This window comes from Gracilinanus agilis, chromosome 1 (genome assembly GCF_016433145.1).
Source record: "Gracilinanus agilis isolate LMUSP501 chromosome 1, AgileGrace, whole genome shotgun sequence".
NCBI lineage: Eukaryota > Metazoa > Chordata > Mammalia > Didelphimorphia > Didelphidae > Gracilinanus > Gracilinanus agilis.
In genome coordinates, this window is record NC_058130.1 from 135,248,869 (window position 1) to 135,265,013 (window position 16,145).

The 16,145-nt window shown below is 34.8% G+C and overlaps 1 protein-coding gene across 1 annotated transcript in view; it reads left to right on the top strand.

The window, feature by feature from the left end:
• The window catches only part of MEIOB (meiosis specific with OB-fold), a 51,557-nt gene that overhangs the window by 30,389 nt on the left and 5,023 nt on the right, over positions 1-16,145 (top strand). The window contains exons 6-10 of the mRNA XM_044677485.1: positions 4,087-4,187; positions 6,003-6,055; positions 6,158-6,253; positions 11,134-11,235; positions 13,218-13,371. Of these exons, the coding sequence (XP_044533420.1) occupies positions 4,087-4,187; positions 6,003-6,055; positions 6,158-6,253; positions 11,134-11,235; positions 13,218-13,371 (506 nt within the window). The remainder of the gene's footprint in view (positions 1-4,086; positions 4,188-6,002; positions 6,056-6,157; positions 6,254-11,133; positions 11,236-13,217; positions 13,372-16,145) is intronic.

Sequence of the window (16,145 nt, forward strand, 5' to 3'; positions counted from 1 at the left end):
CATTTATCCCAAGTCTATTCCATTGATCCTCCTCTCTATCTCTTAGCCAGTACCATATTGTTTTGATGACTGCTGCTTTATAGTATAGTTTAATATCTGGTACTGCTAGGCCCCCTTCCTTCACATTTTTTTTTCATTATTTCCCTTGATATTCTTGATCTTTTGTTATTCCAAATGAAATTTGTTATAGTTTTTTCTAATTCAGTAAAGAAGTTTTTTGGTAGCTTGATAGGTATGGCGCTAAATAGGTAAATTAATTTGGGTAGAGTTGTCATTTTTATTATGTTAGCTCGACCTACCCATGAGCAATCAATGGCTTTCCATCTAATCCATTTTTTACATCATTTAAAAACTTTTCCTTCATCTCTTCCAGTAACTCAAATTGACCTTTTGAGCATGGGTTTTTGTTTGAGGCTTTGCTTGCAGTTGTTGAGGAGTTATTCTCTTCTTTTAGGTTTGTGTCTTAGATCTGGCTCCCTAATAGCTCTTTATTATTGATTTCTTTTTGTTTACACATTCTTTTAGCCTTACTTCCTAAATTAATGCTTTGTGTTTGAGCCAAGCTCTATGTATTTCTAGAGGGAATGTTGGGGCCTTGTTTGGTCCTGATCTATAGATATATTATCTAGGGTTGTAATGCTATTTTCTCTGAATATTAAATGCTGTGTTCTTCAGGGATCTTAGGGATGACTCAGGCCAGGTAACTGCAAACTTTTAGCATTCCCTAAGCAGTATGATCTAGAAGATGGTCTAATGACTTTCCATCCAATCTAATATTTGCAGGTTTCTGACCTTGGTTTGGCTCTGGCAATACACCGTAGGCTTATCCATTGTTGGAGCTCTAATGGATAGTTGTTGGAGCTGTCTCTAACCTCTATCAGTTAACTAAGAAAAGATCATAAAGTTCAGGGTGACAGGACTGTAGGTGCATGCTTCCTGCCCTATATGCAACTATAGACTCAGATTCTGTTCTTCCTTGACCCTGCTCTGGAGTCAGAGAGAAAGCTATAAGCTCACTATTGCTCTATATTTCCTGTCCAGGTACACACCTACAGATTGCAGGCCTCATCCTTGATTTGTGCTGAAAGGCTTGAAAACTAACTCTAGGCTCAGAGTAGCATAGTTGTAGGATTTCTCCTTTTACTGATCCTTGACTTGGTATATATCAACACATCCTAGGGGTTTCAATCCGCATTATATCTAGGGTCCTACTCCTAGGTCTAAATAACAGCTGCCAGCTTGCCCCTTTTCCATGCTGCCTGTCCCAGTACATAGCCCTAGGCCTTTGTCTCCATTTATGTTGTAGGTCTGTATAGACTTTTCTGGTTAGTCTCCCTCACCAGAGTCCACAGGCCTCTGGCTATCCTTGTGCTGACCTAGGCTGCAAAAACAACCCGCTGTTATTCCTCTTGACTTTCTTAATTACTATTTCCTCTGGTGCTTTTCCTTGATCCTAGTTGGAATAGTTATGGGAGAGAGTTGGTCTGCTTCTTACTCTTCCATCTTTGCCAGTCTCCTGACTCATGTTTTCCATAAAGTCTCTCTGGCTAGTGTATTCCACAAAATCTCTCTGATTTATAACCATACCCCAGTAAAGCCTGGGAATATTAGTATATCATTTATTTTGCTTTCCCAGATGGGGCCTTAAGTTCTACTGCAAGAATACAAGCTAATAAGACATCAACTATATTACAGCTTGTATTTAACCCAAGAATTCTTATGTGGTCCAGGTACTCCTAGGAATCTTTTCAGGAAGACTATGAGATCAAAATTACTTTATACTAAGAAATTTAAATTTCTAATATGGTAAATATCAATAGATATAATCTATACCGGGGGTCCTGGTCTATAACAGTGCCTGAAAAAAAAATTGACTTTATGGCTCCTGCAGAAAGAGCCATACCTGGCCCTCAAAAGAGCCAGATATGGCTAAAGAGCCATACATTGCCGACCCCTGATCTATACAAACAAAAGATCTTTTGGGTTCTCAATTTTTTTAAACCTTTAACTTTGTATATTGGTTCCAAGGCAGAAAAATGGTAAAGGCTAGGCAATGGGGTTAGTGACTTGCCCAAGGTCACACAGCTAGGAAGTATCTACTGTCATATTTGAATTCAAGACCTCCTGTCTCTCAGCCTGGCTCTCAATCCACTATCTAGAGCAGTGGTTCCCAAACTTTTTTGGCCCTTTCCAGAAAAAATATTACTTAGCCCCCTGGAAATTAATTTTTTTTTAATTTCAAAAGCAATTAATAGGAAAGATAAATGCACCTGTGGCCATCACCGCCCTCCTGGATCGATGCAGCACCCACCAGGGGGTGGTAGTGCCCACTTTGAGAATCACTGATCTAGAGGCAAGTCACTTAACCCCATTAGTCCTTTACTGCTCTTCTGTCTTGGAACCAATATACAATATTGATTCTAAGACAGAAGGAAAAAGTTTTTTAAGGGGAAAAAGGAGTCTAAAGAATGTTAGAGCTGTTATGTTAAATGTTTAAAAAAAAAAATCTTGGTTTGGGCCTTGTCCTGATTGATAAAGCAAACTCAGGAAAAGAAAAGTTTAAAGGATTTTATTTAGCTCACCAAAGTAAGTACTGGATGGGCCAGCCTTGATTCAAGCTGTGCAATGCTTTTTATAGATAGGAGTAAGCAACTTCCATATAAGGGTAAAGGCATTTTGATTGGTGCAGGTAACATGAGGAGATGGGTTTACTGCTACCTCCTCTCCTTCCTGACTGTTTTGATTGGTTCATGTAATTATGAGGAGATGGGATTAGGGCCACCTTAGCTCCTCCCTCATCATAGCATAATGGAGAGATGGGGTTAGTGAGCACTTGCCCTACCATCTTATGAAAGCTAACTGACATTCAAATTTTTTAACAAGGTTTTAAAATGGAGTCACCCAGAATGACTCAGTACAAATAGCTGACTTTAAACACCAAAAAAATCAGTTGATTAAATACAATATAAAATTAAGAATGGGTTCCTACAAAATCTCCTTGTCTGTCAGGAAAATTCTCCTCTCTTTTTCATAAGGTACCTTCCCCATTTGTTGTGGCTTTTGGACCCACAAAGTCCACTTGATCCACAGTACTTGTGAAAAAATAGGTTCAGATTGTTCCTTGATGCATATGGTTTCCTGCTCTTCTATTAGCAGCAAGGAGAATGAATGTCTGTGGGTTTGTATCCCTGTTGAAGCCCTAGGCAGTATTTCTTGCTTATTTCCTTAATATGTTTCCCTCTTTCTGCTTTTACTCCATAATGTAGTCTCTGATGTTTTGTCTCCTTTGTCTCTTATTCTTACTGAGACTATCTTCAGGGACTGAACGATGTAGTAATCTGTAGGTATCCTTCACTTCATGTAACTCCGTCACTATCATCTCTCTGATACTAGCCCCTTAGTGCCTCTACATTCTTCCAGAGCTACATGTATGTGCAAAGTAGAAATAGACATAAGTATTAGAGGACAGATAATGAGTTCAGTTATGGATTGAGTTGGAGATACCAGCAAGACATCCAGTCATCTAAGCATTGTCTAGCATGTCTAGCATTGTCTAGCATCTAAACATGTCTATCAATAAGCTGATGTAAAACTTAGGTTCAATGGAGAGGTTGGAGCTACTTACATAGATCGGGGAGTCATGTTCTCAGAGATGATAGATGAAGCCAAAGTAGTAAGTACAATTACTAATGGATAGAAAAGAAAAAGAATTAAAGAAGCCCAAGACAAAACTTTGTAGAGCACTGAACTTAGACCTGTCTTTGAGTTGGACAAGCCTCTCTGACACTTAATTTCTTCATCTGTATAATGAAGACAGTAATGCCTGCTTATATCACTGGTCTGTTGTGAGAATCAAATAAGATAACATCCCTGTGAGTATTTGTAAACCATCAATGATTTATTTTAAATATTTTATCTATGCCAGCTATTTTTTCACAAGGCTTTCATCAAAAAATATTTGTTAGTTTTAAGGTTTTCACTTTGGCAACCCTTTTATATTTCAGTTAATCAACAAATCAAAATATATTTATTAGTATATACTAATGATTGTAGATGTAGTATAATGGTTTTCTTTATTTTGTTAAGATTGGAGACCCAAAATACTTTATAACCTCAGACAGAAGAAAGGGTCAGAGGTGTGAAGTAAAGTTATATGATGAAACAGAGTCTTCTTTTGCAATGCTTTGGTAAGCTGATTTCCATTTTGAAGTAAATGAAAACACAAGTTAAAATAAAGAATAAGGGTGGCAGTTAGGTGGCTCAGTGAATTGAGAGCCAGGCCTAGAGACAGGAAGTCTTAGGTTCAAATCTGGCCTCAGATACTTCCTAGCTGTGTGACCCTGGGCAAGTCACTTAATCTCCATTGCCTAACCCTTACCACTCTTCTGCCTTAGAACCAATACACACTATTGATTTTAAGATGGAAGGTAAGGGTTTTAAAAAAAAAGAATAAGATCTATTTAGTTATTTTAATGCTATATATTAAGAACTACTTAAACTCATCCAGAGGAAAAAGTTTCCTTTAATAAAAAATTTTCATTTTTTTTAGCATAGGGAAGTGAAATAATGCCCTAAAACTTTACACACTCACATTTACTGTTACTCTGGATATGTACTATAACATTATTCTTAGAATTCATTCCATAGAATCATCTTGTGGTAAGATTATAGTGTCGAATGAAAAAGGATCTTAGAAGTCATTTAGTTTAAACTAAACTTCATTTTATACATAAGAAAACTGATGATCAAAGAGGTCAAATGATTTACCAAAGATCACACGAATAGGAAGTGTGACAAAGCTAGAATTCAAACCCAGATACTCTGCCTCCAAATCCAACATTATTTCTACTGAAACACACCAAAATAATAAACCCTTTATAGTTTTAAACAGACAAATCATTTATACTTAATTACAGTTTATATCAAGTAGTGTTTAGTGAATGACTTGACAATTAGTATATCCAGTTTTCCCCAGAACCTGTCAGTCTTTGGTAGTAAGTTATATACCAAGTTCATAAAATGGTACCAAATGTAAGCTGTCAAAAATTTGATTCCAAAAATGTCTAAAATAGTATGAAGAGCTAAGCAATCCTGATGAAAAAGTCCTGAGAAAATTCCAGTTTCATGTGATATGTAGGAGAGGTACATTAACTCTTATCAGGCACTATTTATATAGTACTATTAATTAATAGTATTATATTAATATTATGTTATGTTAATAGTATTATATAGTACTATTGTGGTAATTAATTAAAATAAAATGCCAAAAGTAAATGTGTGGTTAGAGGGCAGCTAGGTGACTCAGTGGATTGAGATCCAGACCTAGAGACAGGAGGTCCTGAGTCCAAAGTGACCTCAGACACTTCCTAGTTGTGTAATCCTGGACAAGTCACAACCCTCATTGCCTAGCCCTTGCTGCTCTTCTGCCTTGGAACCAATACATAGTATTGATTTCAAGAGGGAAGGTGTGTGTGAGAGAGAGAAAGAGAGAGAGAGAGAGAGAGAGAGAGAGAGAGAGAGAGAGAGAGAGAGAGAGAGAGAGAGAGAGAAGAAAATGTGTAGTTAGAAATGAATAAATGATAATTTCAGATTTATGAATTAAATATTGTATGAAATAGATGGATTAATTGCCCATAACACAGGAGATAATAATAAGATAGCAGGCTAGGTATAACTTGAACATTCATTTACTGGAAGAAAGGTGAGGATGTAGTATACTACAAACAAACAAACAAACAAAAAACCAGAATGGGAATCAACACAGTGCAGAGTTATTTCCTTTACACTTGTTTTTGGTGGATTTTTTAAGCTTCAATAAATATTAATATAAGGAGTAATTCTGCCAATAATTGTATCTGCAAAATTGTATTAGTTTTCAACAATTTTACAAAGAATATGAACAGGTCAGTATGATTGACATCCTCAAAAGCTATAAACAGCATTATTTTAAATACTAGTTTTTCCTAACATACTCATCCTTTTATTAATTTCCTTTTATTTAGTTGGGATAATGAATCAATCCTACTTGCACAGAGTTGGATACCACGAGAAACAGGTATCATACTCAATAGTTGTACTAAATATTTTTATGTTGTTCTGGCCTGTAAGTATAAGACAAATACTAAAATAATAAGAAAATGGCTTTTTTTTCTCACAGTTATATTTGCTGCAGATATCAGAATAAATTTCGATAAATTTCGAAAATGTATGACTGCTGCTGTCATCTCAAAAACCATTATTACAGCTAATCCAGGTAAAGATCTTAAAAATGCCCTTTCTTCTGAAATTCAGTTATTGTAGAGTCTAATTATGTGCATTATGTCAGTGAATATAAATAAATGTAAATGAAGTTTGAATTTTAAATGAGTAAAAAATAGAAGTGAATGTAACCAATTTGATTATTTGAATGTTTTCATAAGCACTAACACTAGAATGATAGATTATATACCTTTTAAAGTTTTAAATTAATAAATCCACAGGCATTTCTTAATAACCTACTTTGTTCTAGGCACTGTGCTAATCACTGGAAATAAAAAGACAAAAAAAAAATTCCTACTCTCAAAGAGCTTTGGGGGAAAAGCAAAAATAGAAAAGAAAACAGGAAAAACTAGATTAATAATCCAAATCACATAAATCTGGACTATTTGACAGTGATAAAGAGTCTTTGTGAACCATTTAAATGAATATATAAAACTATTTGCAAGAGAAGGTCAATCTCCATTATTTTTTAAAATCTAAATTATATTATTTAAGCCAGTGGCATCAAAATGAAATAGAAATGATCCCTGTGAGATACATTTTGACTTTGAAAACCATGAATTACATTATATATGTTTTATTGTATTTTGTTAAACATTTTCTAATTTTATATATTAAATATATATTCATTTATGTATATATATATATATATTTTTTTTAAACCTTTACCCTCTGTCTTAGAATCAATAATGTGTATTGGTTCCAAGGCAGAAGAGTAGTAAGGCCTAGGCAATGGAGGTTGTGACTTGCCCAGGGTCACACAGCAAGGAAGTGTCTGAGGCCAGATTTGAACCTAGGACTTCCTGTCTCTAAGCCTAGCTCTCAACTCACTGAGCTACCCAGCTGTCCCCTCTAATTATATTTTAACTTAGTTCCACCAGCACTTCACTGTTTTGCTGGCTGGAAGAGTTTGACACCTATGATTTTAAATCAACTTGGTTCCTTTATTTTAAAATGAAAGTAGTACTAAGATTAGCCTTTTCTTCCAAATAATAGAAATTAGTTTAGTTTAACATTATTAGTCCAACTTTATACTGCTCTTTTCAATGGTCATTGAATTATTGAAAGGAGCAAAAAAAGAACATATGTGTGAGAAAAGCGCTTGAGACCTTTCTGAGGACCTAAGAGAAAATTGCCTCAAATTTTGCTGAGCCTATTTGAAAGTAATATAAAAGCACAAGTACTGACTGAAGATGGAGGGATGGCTGCAAGGCATTGTTGTCCAGCAGCACACTTATATATCACTGTTTTCAAAATTTTGTAGGAGCTGTCTTAAACATTGTTAGACTAGGGAAAATAATTTTTCACTGTTCTCCTGATCCAATTCCTTAAAAGAGAAGGGGCGAAGGGGCAGGAAGTTGGGTCAGTGGATAGAGCACCAGACCTGGAGATGGGAGCTCCTGAATTCAAATTTGACCTCAGACACTTCCAAGCTGTGTGACCCTGGGCAAATCACTTAACCTCCATTGTCTAGCCCTTACTGCTCTTCTGCCTTGTTTGGCCTATACTTAGTATCGATTCTAAGACAGAAGGTAAGAGTTTAAAAAAATTTCTTTTTTAAAGAGGAATGCCCCAAGTTTTAGATCCAAGACTTGACTACCTTCCCACCAAATACTAGTTCCACAGTGAACACAGGTAAGAATAATGAACATATTTATTTATCCAAATCAATAGCAAAACAGAAATCAGAGAAAATATACATTGGAGAATATGTACCAAACAATACCCAGAGTAAATAAGGTTTCCCATTGGGAATAAGATAACCTAGCTCAAACAAGACAGTCTCAGTCTGACCCAAGGGGAAATTCTCTCAATTTCCTTTCCTTTCCTGTAGTAATTTGGAAATAGGGATAATGTAAAATGCTGCTTCCTCTACATGTTGGCATCTTCCTAGAGTCTTTCCTTTCTGAGATGTAAAAAGAGGATGGAAAGGAATTTATCTTCTGTCTTGAGGCTGGAAGCAAGAAGAACAGAATCTTTTCTCTCTGAAGCTCTCACCAACTTCACCATTCACAGAAGCAAGCCAGGGATACTAAATAATCAGTCTCTATCATATTGGAGAGCCTTATGCCAATAGGCTTTGAACCACCAGTACATGTATATGCTAGCTTGTTCTAAACCTGAACAAGGATTGAGGGTATTTTTTTCTTTTAAAACCTTTACTTTCAGTTTTAGAATTAACATTAAGTATATTGATACTATCCAATATCCAAGGCAGAAGAATTATCAGGACTGGACAATTGAGGTTAAGTGACTTGCCCAGAATCACACAGCCAAGAAGTGTCTGATACCACATTTGAATCTTAGGACCTCTGTCTCCAGGGCTACCTCTATTCACTGAGCCACCTAGTTGCCCCTGTTTTAGGGAATTTTTCAACCCAAGTTAGAGATGGATCACTATGCACTAAAAGGTCCTGACTTGAGCATTAGATTAGAGAATGTAGGTGATAGGTAAGATATTAGAAGAATGAGAAGACCTACTAGCTACCTGGGAAGAAAAAGCTTCAAAAATGCTGAAAAGAGAAACAGAAGATAAAAACAACCCTGTCAGGCTAATTCCACTGAAGGAATTTACTAATTCCTGGTAAATTTTAAGGACCACTCTGTAACTATTAGAAGCAGATTATGGGAAACAGATTCCTTCTGCTTCCTAAGGAACTGACTAAGCTTGTTCTTTAGCCTTGTCTAGAGTTTGAGACATCATAGGATTTACAAAGTCAAAGTGCTTTACAAATGTTATGTTGTTTTTTCCTCACAACAATCCTAAGTGGCAGATTAATCTCCTTTAACTCAAGGGAAAACTTGAGCAGATAGGGGTCAAGTACATTGCTCAGGGTCACACAGCTAGGAAATGTCTGAGATTACAATTTGAACACGATCTTCTCCACTATAGGTCTAGCTCTCTTATTTCTGCTCCACCTGGCTTTAAGCCCCAGAGATGCTCTGTTTAAGGATCTGTTTCAGGATTAAAAGAGGAAATCAAAATAGAGGGGAATACACATATGGTATTCATGACTGTGAATGTAAATGGGATGAACTCAGCCATCAAATGGAAGTGAATTAACAGAGTGGATTAAAAACCAGGATTCTACCATATGTTATTTACAAGAAACACATTTGAAGCAAGTAGACACACACAGGGTAAAAGAGGCTGGAGCAGAATCTATTGGGCTTCAAGTGCCACATTCTTTATGAAACCTTTTCTAGTTTTCCCCACCCAGCTATGTACCTGCAGCTGCCAATGTGCTCCCCTTCTGAAACTACATTATATTTATTTTGCGTATGGCCTGTACATATTTGTCTGTATGCCCATTGTTTGCCCCCTAGAATGTAAGCTTCTGGAATTCTTGGACTGTTTAACTTTTGTCTTTCTATCCCCAGAAGTTAAACTAGAATCGGGAATATTATAAACCCTTAATAATTATTCCTTGATTTTATTTCATTTACTTTGAGAGTAAGTCGCCCTATCCCGCATAACAGCTATTCACAGCCAGTATCTTCCTTACTGATGTGTTGGGGAGCTTTTACCTTTCCCATTTCTGGGCCAGTTCATCCCTCTTTAGTCTTCCTGGTCTGTGGTTCCCAAGGGTTCCCCATATTTGGTGCCGAACTTAGCATGATTATCAAATCACCCTAACTCTAGCTCAGACCTCCTGAGATCCACTCACTTCAGCCACCTCCACAAGCAGGTGTTGGCCACCACACCCAGCTGATGATTTACTTTTTTTTTTAATCTTTACCTTTTTTTTTTTTTAATCTTTACCTTCTGTCTTAGAATCAATACTAAGTAAGGCAGAAGAATAGTAACGACTAGGGTTAAGTGACTTGTCCAGGGTTACACAGCTAGAGAGTGTCTGAGGCCAGATTTAAACCCAGGTCCTCCTGATTCTAGGCACTCTCTCCACTGTGCTACCCAGCTGTTCCTATGTTGATTGATTTGTGAAAATATGGCATAGTAATATTTCCTTCTATATTGAATAATCCTTATTTCAAATAAAATCCAGTTGTAATATAATTGTGTTTTATGAAAGACCTTTCTAGATGAGTAATTTTTTATAATGTAGTTATCACAGGTTTAGATTTTCTATAAGATTTTCTATAATAAGCAGCAAATTATAAGTAAAAATGCCTGCAGAGAAAACAAGTGATAATTTTTATTAAGAATATAAAACAGGGGGCAACTGTGCAGCTCAGTGGATTGAGAGCCAGGCCTAGAGACGGGAGGTCCTAGGTTCAAATCTGGCCTCGGACACTTCCTAGCTGTGTGACCCTGGGCAAATCACTTGACTCCCATTGCCTATCCCTTACCACTCTTCTGATGGAAGGTAAGGGTTTAAAAAAAAAAAGAAAGAATATAAAACATATCCTACAAATTTAGTTTTATAATCAAAATTTTTCTATCTGAAATTTCTGAGTGAACATTTTAGAAACTCTTGAAGCATTTTATTCTCATTCCAATTTCTGCAGTTAGCTAGCTAAATGATATTTTGGATTAGAGGGAAACTTTTTGGGAAAGGCAAGGTCCTAGATATCCTAGACAAGTTTTCTTGTTAATTTGGCTTATGTTTTAAGTCTAGGAAGCTGGTTGGCACACTGAATAGATTGCTGGATCTGGAGTTACGAAGTTCGGAGTTCAAATTTAGCTTCAGATACTTGCTGGCTGTGTGACTGGGCAAATCACATAACCTGTATTGCCTTAGTTTTCTCATCTATAAAGTGGAGATAACAATAGTGCCTACTTTTTAGGATTGTGTTGAGGATAAGAGAGGTAAAATTTGTAAAGTAATTTGCAAACCTTGAAGTGCTACATATAAAGACTAACTATTATTTCTATTTAGCAGTCAGCATTTATTTATGCTGTTTTTCTTTATCAAGACACACCAGAAGCTAATATCCTATCAAATTTTGCAAGAGAAAATGCTGAAGCAACAGCTCTAGATGATGAAATTGAGGCTCAGTTGAAAGAATCCATAAATTGTAAGTAATTTTCAAATGTTCCATGCATTTTTTGACAGGTCAAAATCTTGGGCTAGGAAGTTTGGTTTGACATAATGGGACTTTTAATTATAGCAAAGGAAATATTATTTATATTCTGCAACTATATTGTCTTTTCTAAATGGGGTGATATAACTAGTCTTCCATTATTATTATTATCTGTAATGTAACTTAAGTATTCTCGTCTTATCTCTTATTTATGTGAAGCTAGCTAGAGAAACAAGGTAGTAGGAATAGGTTTCATTTTGCTTCCAAATGAAACTTCCTAACAGAAATTAAAAAATCAAAAGTCTCATCATTATAGGTAACACTAATTGGTACATCTTGTCATCTCAGAAGACCAGCAATTAAACTGACCTAGAATGAAACTAGTAGCTCATCATATAGAGATGGTAGTTACCTTTGTCTATGCCAAGGACAAACTTAGTTATTGCTTTTTATGTGTATACTGAAGCATGTTCCATGCCAACTGTTTTTTTAATGTTGAACCTCACAATTACTACTTGATCAATATTTAGTAGCCATCCTTTTATCCACTAAGAATGATTGGTTTAGCATAATTTTATTTGAGTAGGAAAAAACATTTTAAAGATGTCAGGGGCAGAGCTCTAAACTCATAACTGTAGTGCCTGAAGGGCATGACTGAAAGATTAAATATGACCCATTTCACTCTTAGAAAAAAAATGTTGGGGGCAGCTAGGCAGCTAGGCAGCTCCGTGGACTGAGAGGCAGGCCTTTATTGGAGGTCCTAGGTTCAAATCTGACCTCAGATACCTACTAGTTGCGTGACCCTGGGCAAGTCACTTAACCCCCATTGCCTAGCCCTTACCACTCTTCTGCCTTGGAACCAATACATAGTATTGATTCTAAGAAGGAAGGTAAAGATAGTAAAAAAAAAAAAAAAAAGATGTCAGGTCATTTTGATATAGTTCAACAGCAATATCAAGAATTCTCCATGAGGGCCAAGAGCATGCTTTTAGAAATGAGGTGGACTCTGTTAATTTTTGTTTCTATGCCTGATTCTATAGAGGCAGCCAAATTCATCCTGCCCTTGAATCTCTGTTTCCAAGGTCCTGTTGCATGGGAAATTTTTTTTTACATGACCAGTATGCCATACCAAAATTATTACAAAATATTGTAAAAAGAAAGCTTGACTGTTGTATTTTTCCACATTAAATTTTCCTTTGTTCTCTTTATTTGCCTATTTCCCCTTGAGTCTGGTTCTCTCTTATGTATGGTCACATGACTGTTTTATGCCAAACCGTTCTTGTCCATCTCTATCTTTATCCATATTGTTTTAACTTATTATTCTATAATCTTTCTCAAACTCAAGAACCTATTTCCAATTCTTCCTTCAAGCTTTTCTTAATGGTGCTTGCTCTCACAATAGACAAGCTAATTAGCATCCATAGCATTAATATCCATTCTTATAAGAACTTTGTTTCTAGTGCCATTTCTAAGTTCTTGGCAGAAAGAGGAAGACAAGCAGGAAAAAAAAATTGACATTTTAAAAAGAAGAGATATTTTTAAAGTAATGTTACAATATGTTTAAAACATCATTAATTGGTATGTAGATTCAAATCAATATTCAAATACACTAAATAAATGATCATTTGTCACAATAGTTTATAGGTTAAATTAAGTGGTTCATTAAAATCTCCTTCACTGAAAGTAACAAGAAAATTGTGAATGGTTTATTTAGGGTAGCAGTAATTTATAAAAAAGTACTCTGGAGAGAAGATAGAGTTAATATCCAATTAAAAAGTACCTATTGTGTTCTTAGTGAGCAGTATACACAAAAATGTACTGTAGTGAAATGCTTTGAAATAAAAATATAATCAACTTCAATATAATTAATATTAATATTAGCTTACTATTTCATTTTACACATGCTAGATTAAAACTTATTTTGTTTTAAATTTTGTTGTTAGAAATGATGGAGTGACATATCTTTTTACTTTTAGTACAGACAATAGTTGATGTGTATACAGTAGAACAATTAAAGGCATTAGCCTTGAAGAATGAGGGAAAAACTTATCCCTTCTATGGCATCCTTTATGCTTACATTTCTACACTGAATATTGATAATGAAACTGTGAAAATAGCACGAAACAGATGGTAAGCAACCAAATTATTTTTAGTAAATGTATTTTTGTCTGAAAAACAAGGATGTATTGTTAAAATATATTGAGAGTTGTAGGAAATACAAATAAATTCTTTGATATTGGAGTAAATTAGTGAATGCATTTTAAAAAGCATTAATAAAATAACTTTATTATTTGCAAAGCATGGCTAAGCTCTGGAAATACAAATAGAGATCATTATATATTTCAAATGATAATTCAGAAAAATGCCATATTTGTAATATCTAGCTAAATTCAAACATTGTCATATTTTTTAAATCCTATAATCTTAATAATTAATTATTGACAAATTTGTTCCATTAAAAAACTTAGCATGTGATCATTGTTTATCATGTCTTGCAGCAGATTTTTTAAAAACTTAATGGAAAATAACAATAATTTCCCAAACTTTATTTCATTAACTATTTTCACAAAGCTTAAACTATAAGATGTTTTATGTCTTAGGGTGAAAGCACTTGCCAATAAGTGCCAGGCTTTAGAAGGGAAAATGTTATTTAGCAATATGCCCATAGACTAAAACAATGGTAAACATCAAACTTTGCAAAGAAATTTTCTTAATTTGTATTGAAATTAAAGATGGGAAAGTTGTGATTGCTGTCTAGAGGGAGGGTGTGTGGGTGTGACTTTAAAATCTGCCAAGTTCTTTTTATATATCAACTCATTTGAGCCACACACTAACTTGTAAGAGTGGTACTTAAGGTATTATTATCCTCATTTTTAGTGAAGAAACAGAGTGTTGGAAATATTAAATCACTTGCCCGTGGTCTCATTTGATTTTCCTGACTCCAAGTCTAGCATTCTTTTCACTGTACTAACTCAGGGTCCATAGCAGAGATGGCACAACTATTAATCAACAAGTACTTATTGAATGCTTATATTTTTGTAGGATAACTTTAATGGACAAAAATTTCTTTTGTATATAAACCAATTAAGTTTCATCCTTGTGCTTAAAAAAAATCCAAACCCATACAGAATCTCTGAACATTATCTTCTTCAGCATTAACTCAAACTATAAAGGGAATTCTTGACAATCTACATGGTAAAACAAGAAAGGAATACCCATAGACACAGACACAGTCAATTTTTTTTTAACACTTACCTTCCGTTTTAGAATCAGTACTGTGTATTAGTTCCAAGGCAGATGAGTAGGATAGCTAATGGAGGTTAAGGGACATGATGAGGGTCACATGGCTAAGAAGTGACTGAGGTCAAATTTGAACCCAGGAACTCCCATTTCTGTAGGTACCATCAAATGGAGAGTAGCTAAACAAATTATGGTAAATGGATGTCCTTTTCTGAAAGAAATAAAGAATGTGATTAATCCAGAGAAGCATGGAAGGGTCTACATGAACAGCTACAGACTGCAATAAGCAGAGCCAAAGAAAAATATATACACAATACAAAAATATAAGCAGATAAAACTGTCATTAAAATGCTTAATTAAATGGTGCAAAATTGTAAAGAGCAAGCATGATTCTATAGGAAAAACTAGGAGAAGACACTCCCACTCCATCTCTTGATGGCAGAGGTGGAAGATCCACAAGTTTAACACATTACACAGATTTTCAAACTTTTCAAGATAGCAATCCTTTATGCTGATTTTTTTGCCTTCTCTTTAAAAAATACTGTTTATGTGAAGGCCCTCTAGAAAAGAGAAGGGAAGGGATATGGAGGGAAAAGTATATTATTTATACATATATACATATATATACAAAAAAGACATCAATAAAAGCTTAATTTAAAAAGAAAAAATCAAGTATATTGAAATCTAAAACTTCATTTAGTTCATCTTTTTGCTATCTATTAAGAAATGCCTCATAATTTTATAGATACTTTTCAATTCCCCACAAATTTTCTATGAGAACTTTATGAGAAATACTTAGTGCAAAATTTCTCTCCAGTACGTATATGTTTTTTCTTCTGATTCTACTTGTGCAAAAGCTTAAAATATTTTTAGGACTATATAAAGAACATCTTGATTATAGGGATTTCAGCCTTTAAGAAGTATTTCAGTATTACTTGATCCCCACAAACAATACCTGTATTGAACTCTAATTTCATTCATTTTTGTTGACAATTTCTTTATAGCATCCTTTGACAATGGAAGTTTAAAGCAATATATGTAGTTGAAGCTAAGATATTAGTTTACTTGCTCATATAGGGAATGATAGCAGCATAATTTGAACTCAAATCTTCCCAATTCCAAGTCTTTGTTTCTCTTGGGTTTTTTCCTATCTATTTCTATTTATTTGTTAATAAGTGCCCTTTCTATCTCATGGGATTATAGTAAAGTTCAAATGAAATTATGAATGTGAACACACATTAAAATTTGTGAAATCTTTTAGACATGTAATAATAGCCAATATGCATCATATTTTATAGTTTGCAAATCACTTTCCTGTTATTATTATTATGTTGGACCTCTGATTTCATTGGGGTAGGAAATTTCCTGGTAAGGAATGTTCTTCACTTATACAAATCAGCAACTCATAGTATTAGAAAGTTGTGTGAGTCAATGAGAGATTAAATAACTTGTCCATAGTTATCTAGCCAGTTTGTGTCAGAGATTGGGCTTAAAAACCAGGTCTTTCTGATTTCTGAAGACAGTTCTTACCATACCCCATTACCTCTTATCAATTTTTCTTTTGCTTTCATTCCTATGCCACTTTAGGGAAGGAACATGAGGAATGGAAAAACCCACTAAAGCTGCTTTTATCTGTCCTTAAACCTTTCTTTTTGGTCTTAAGA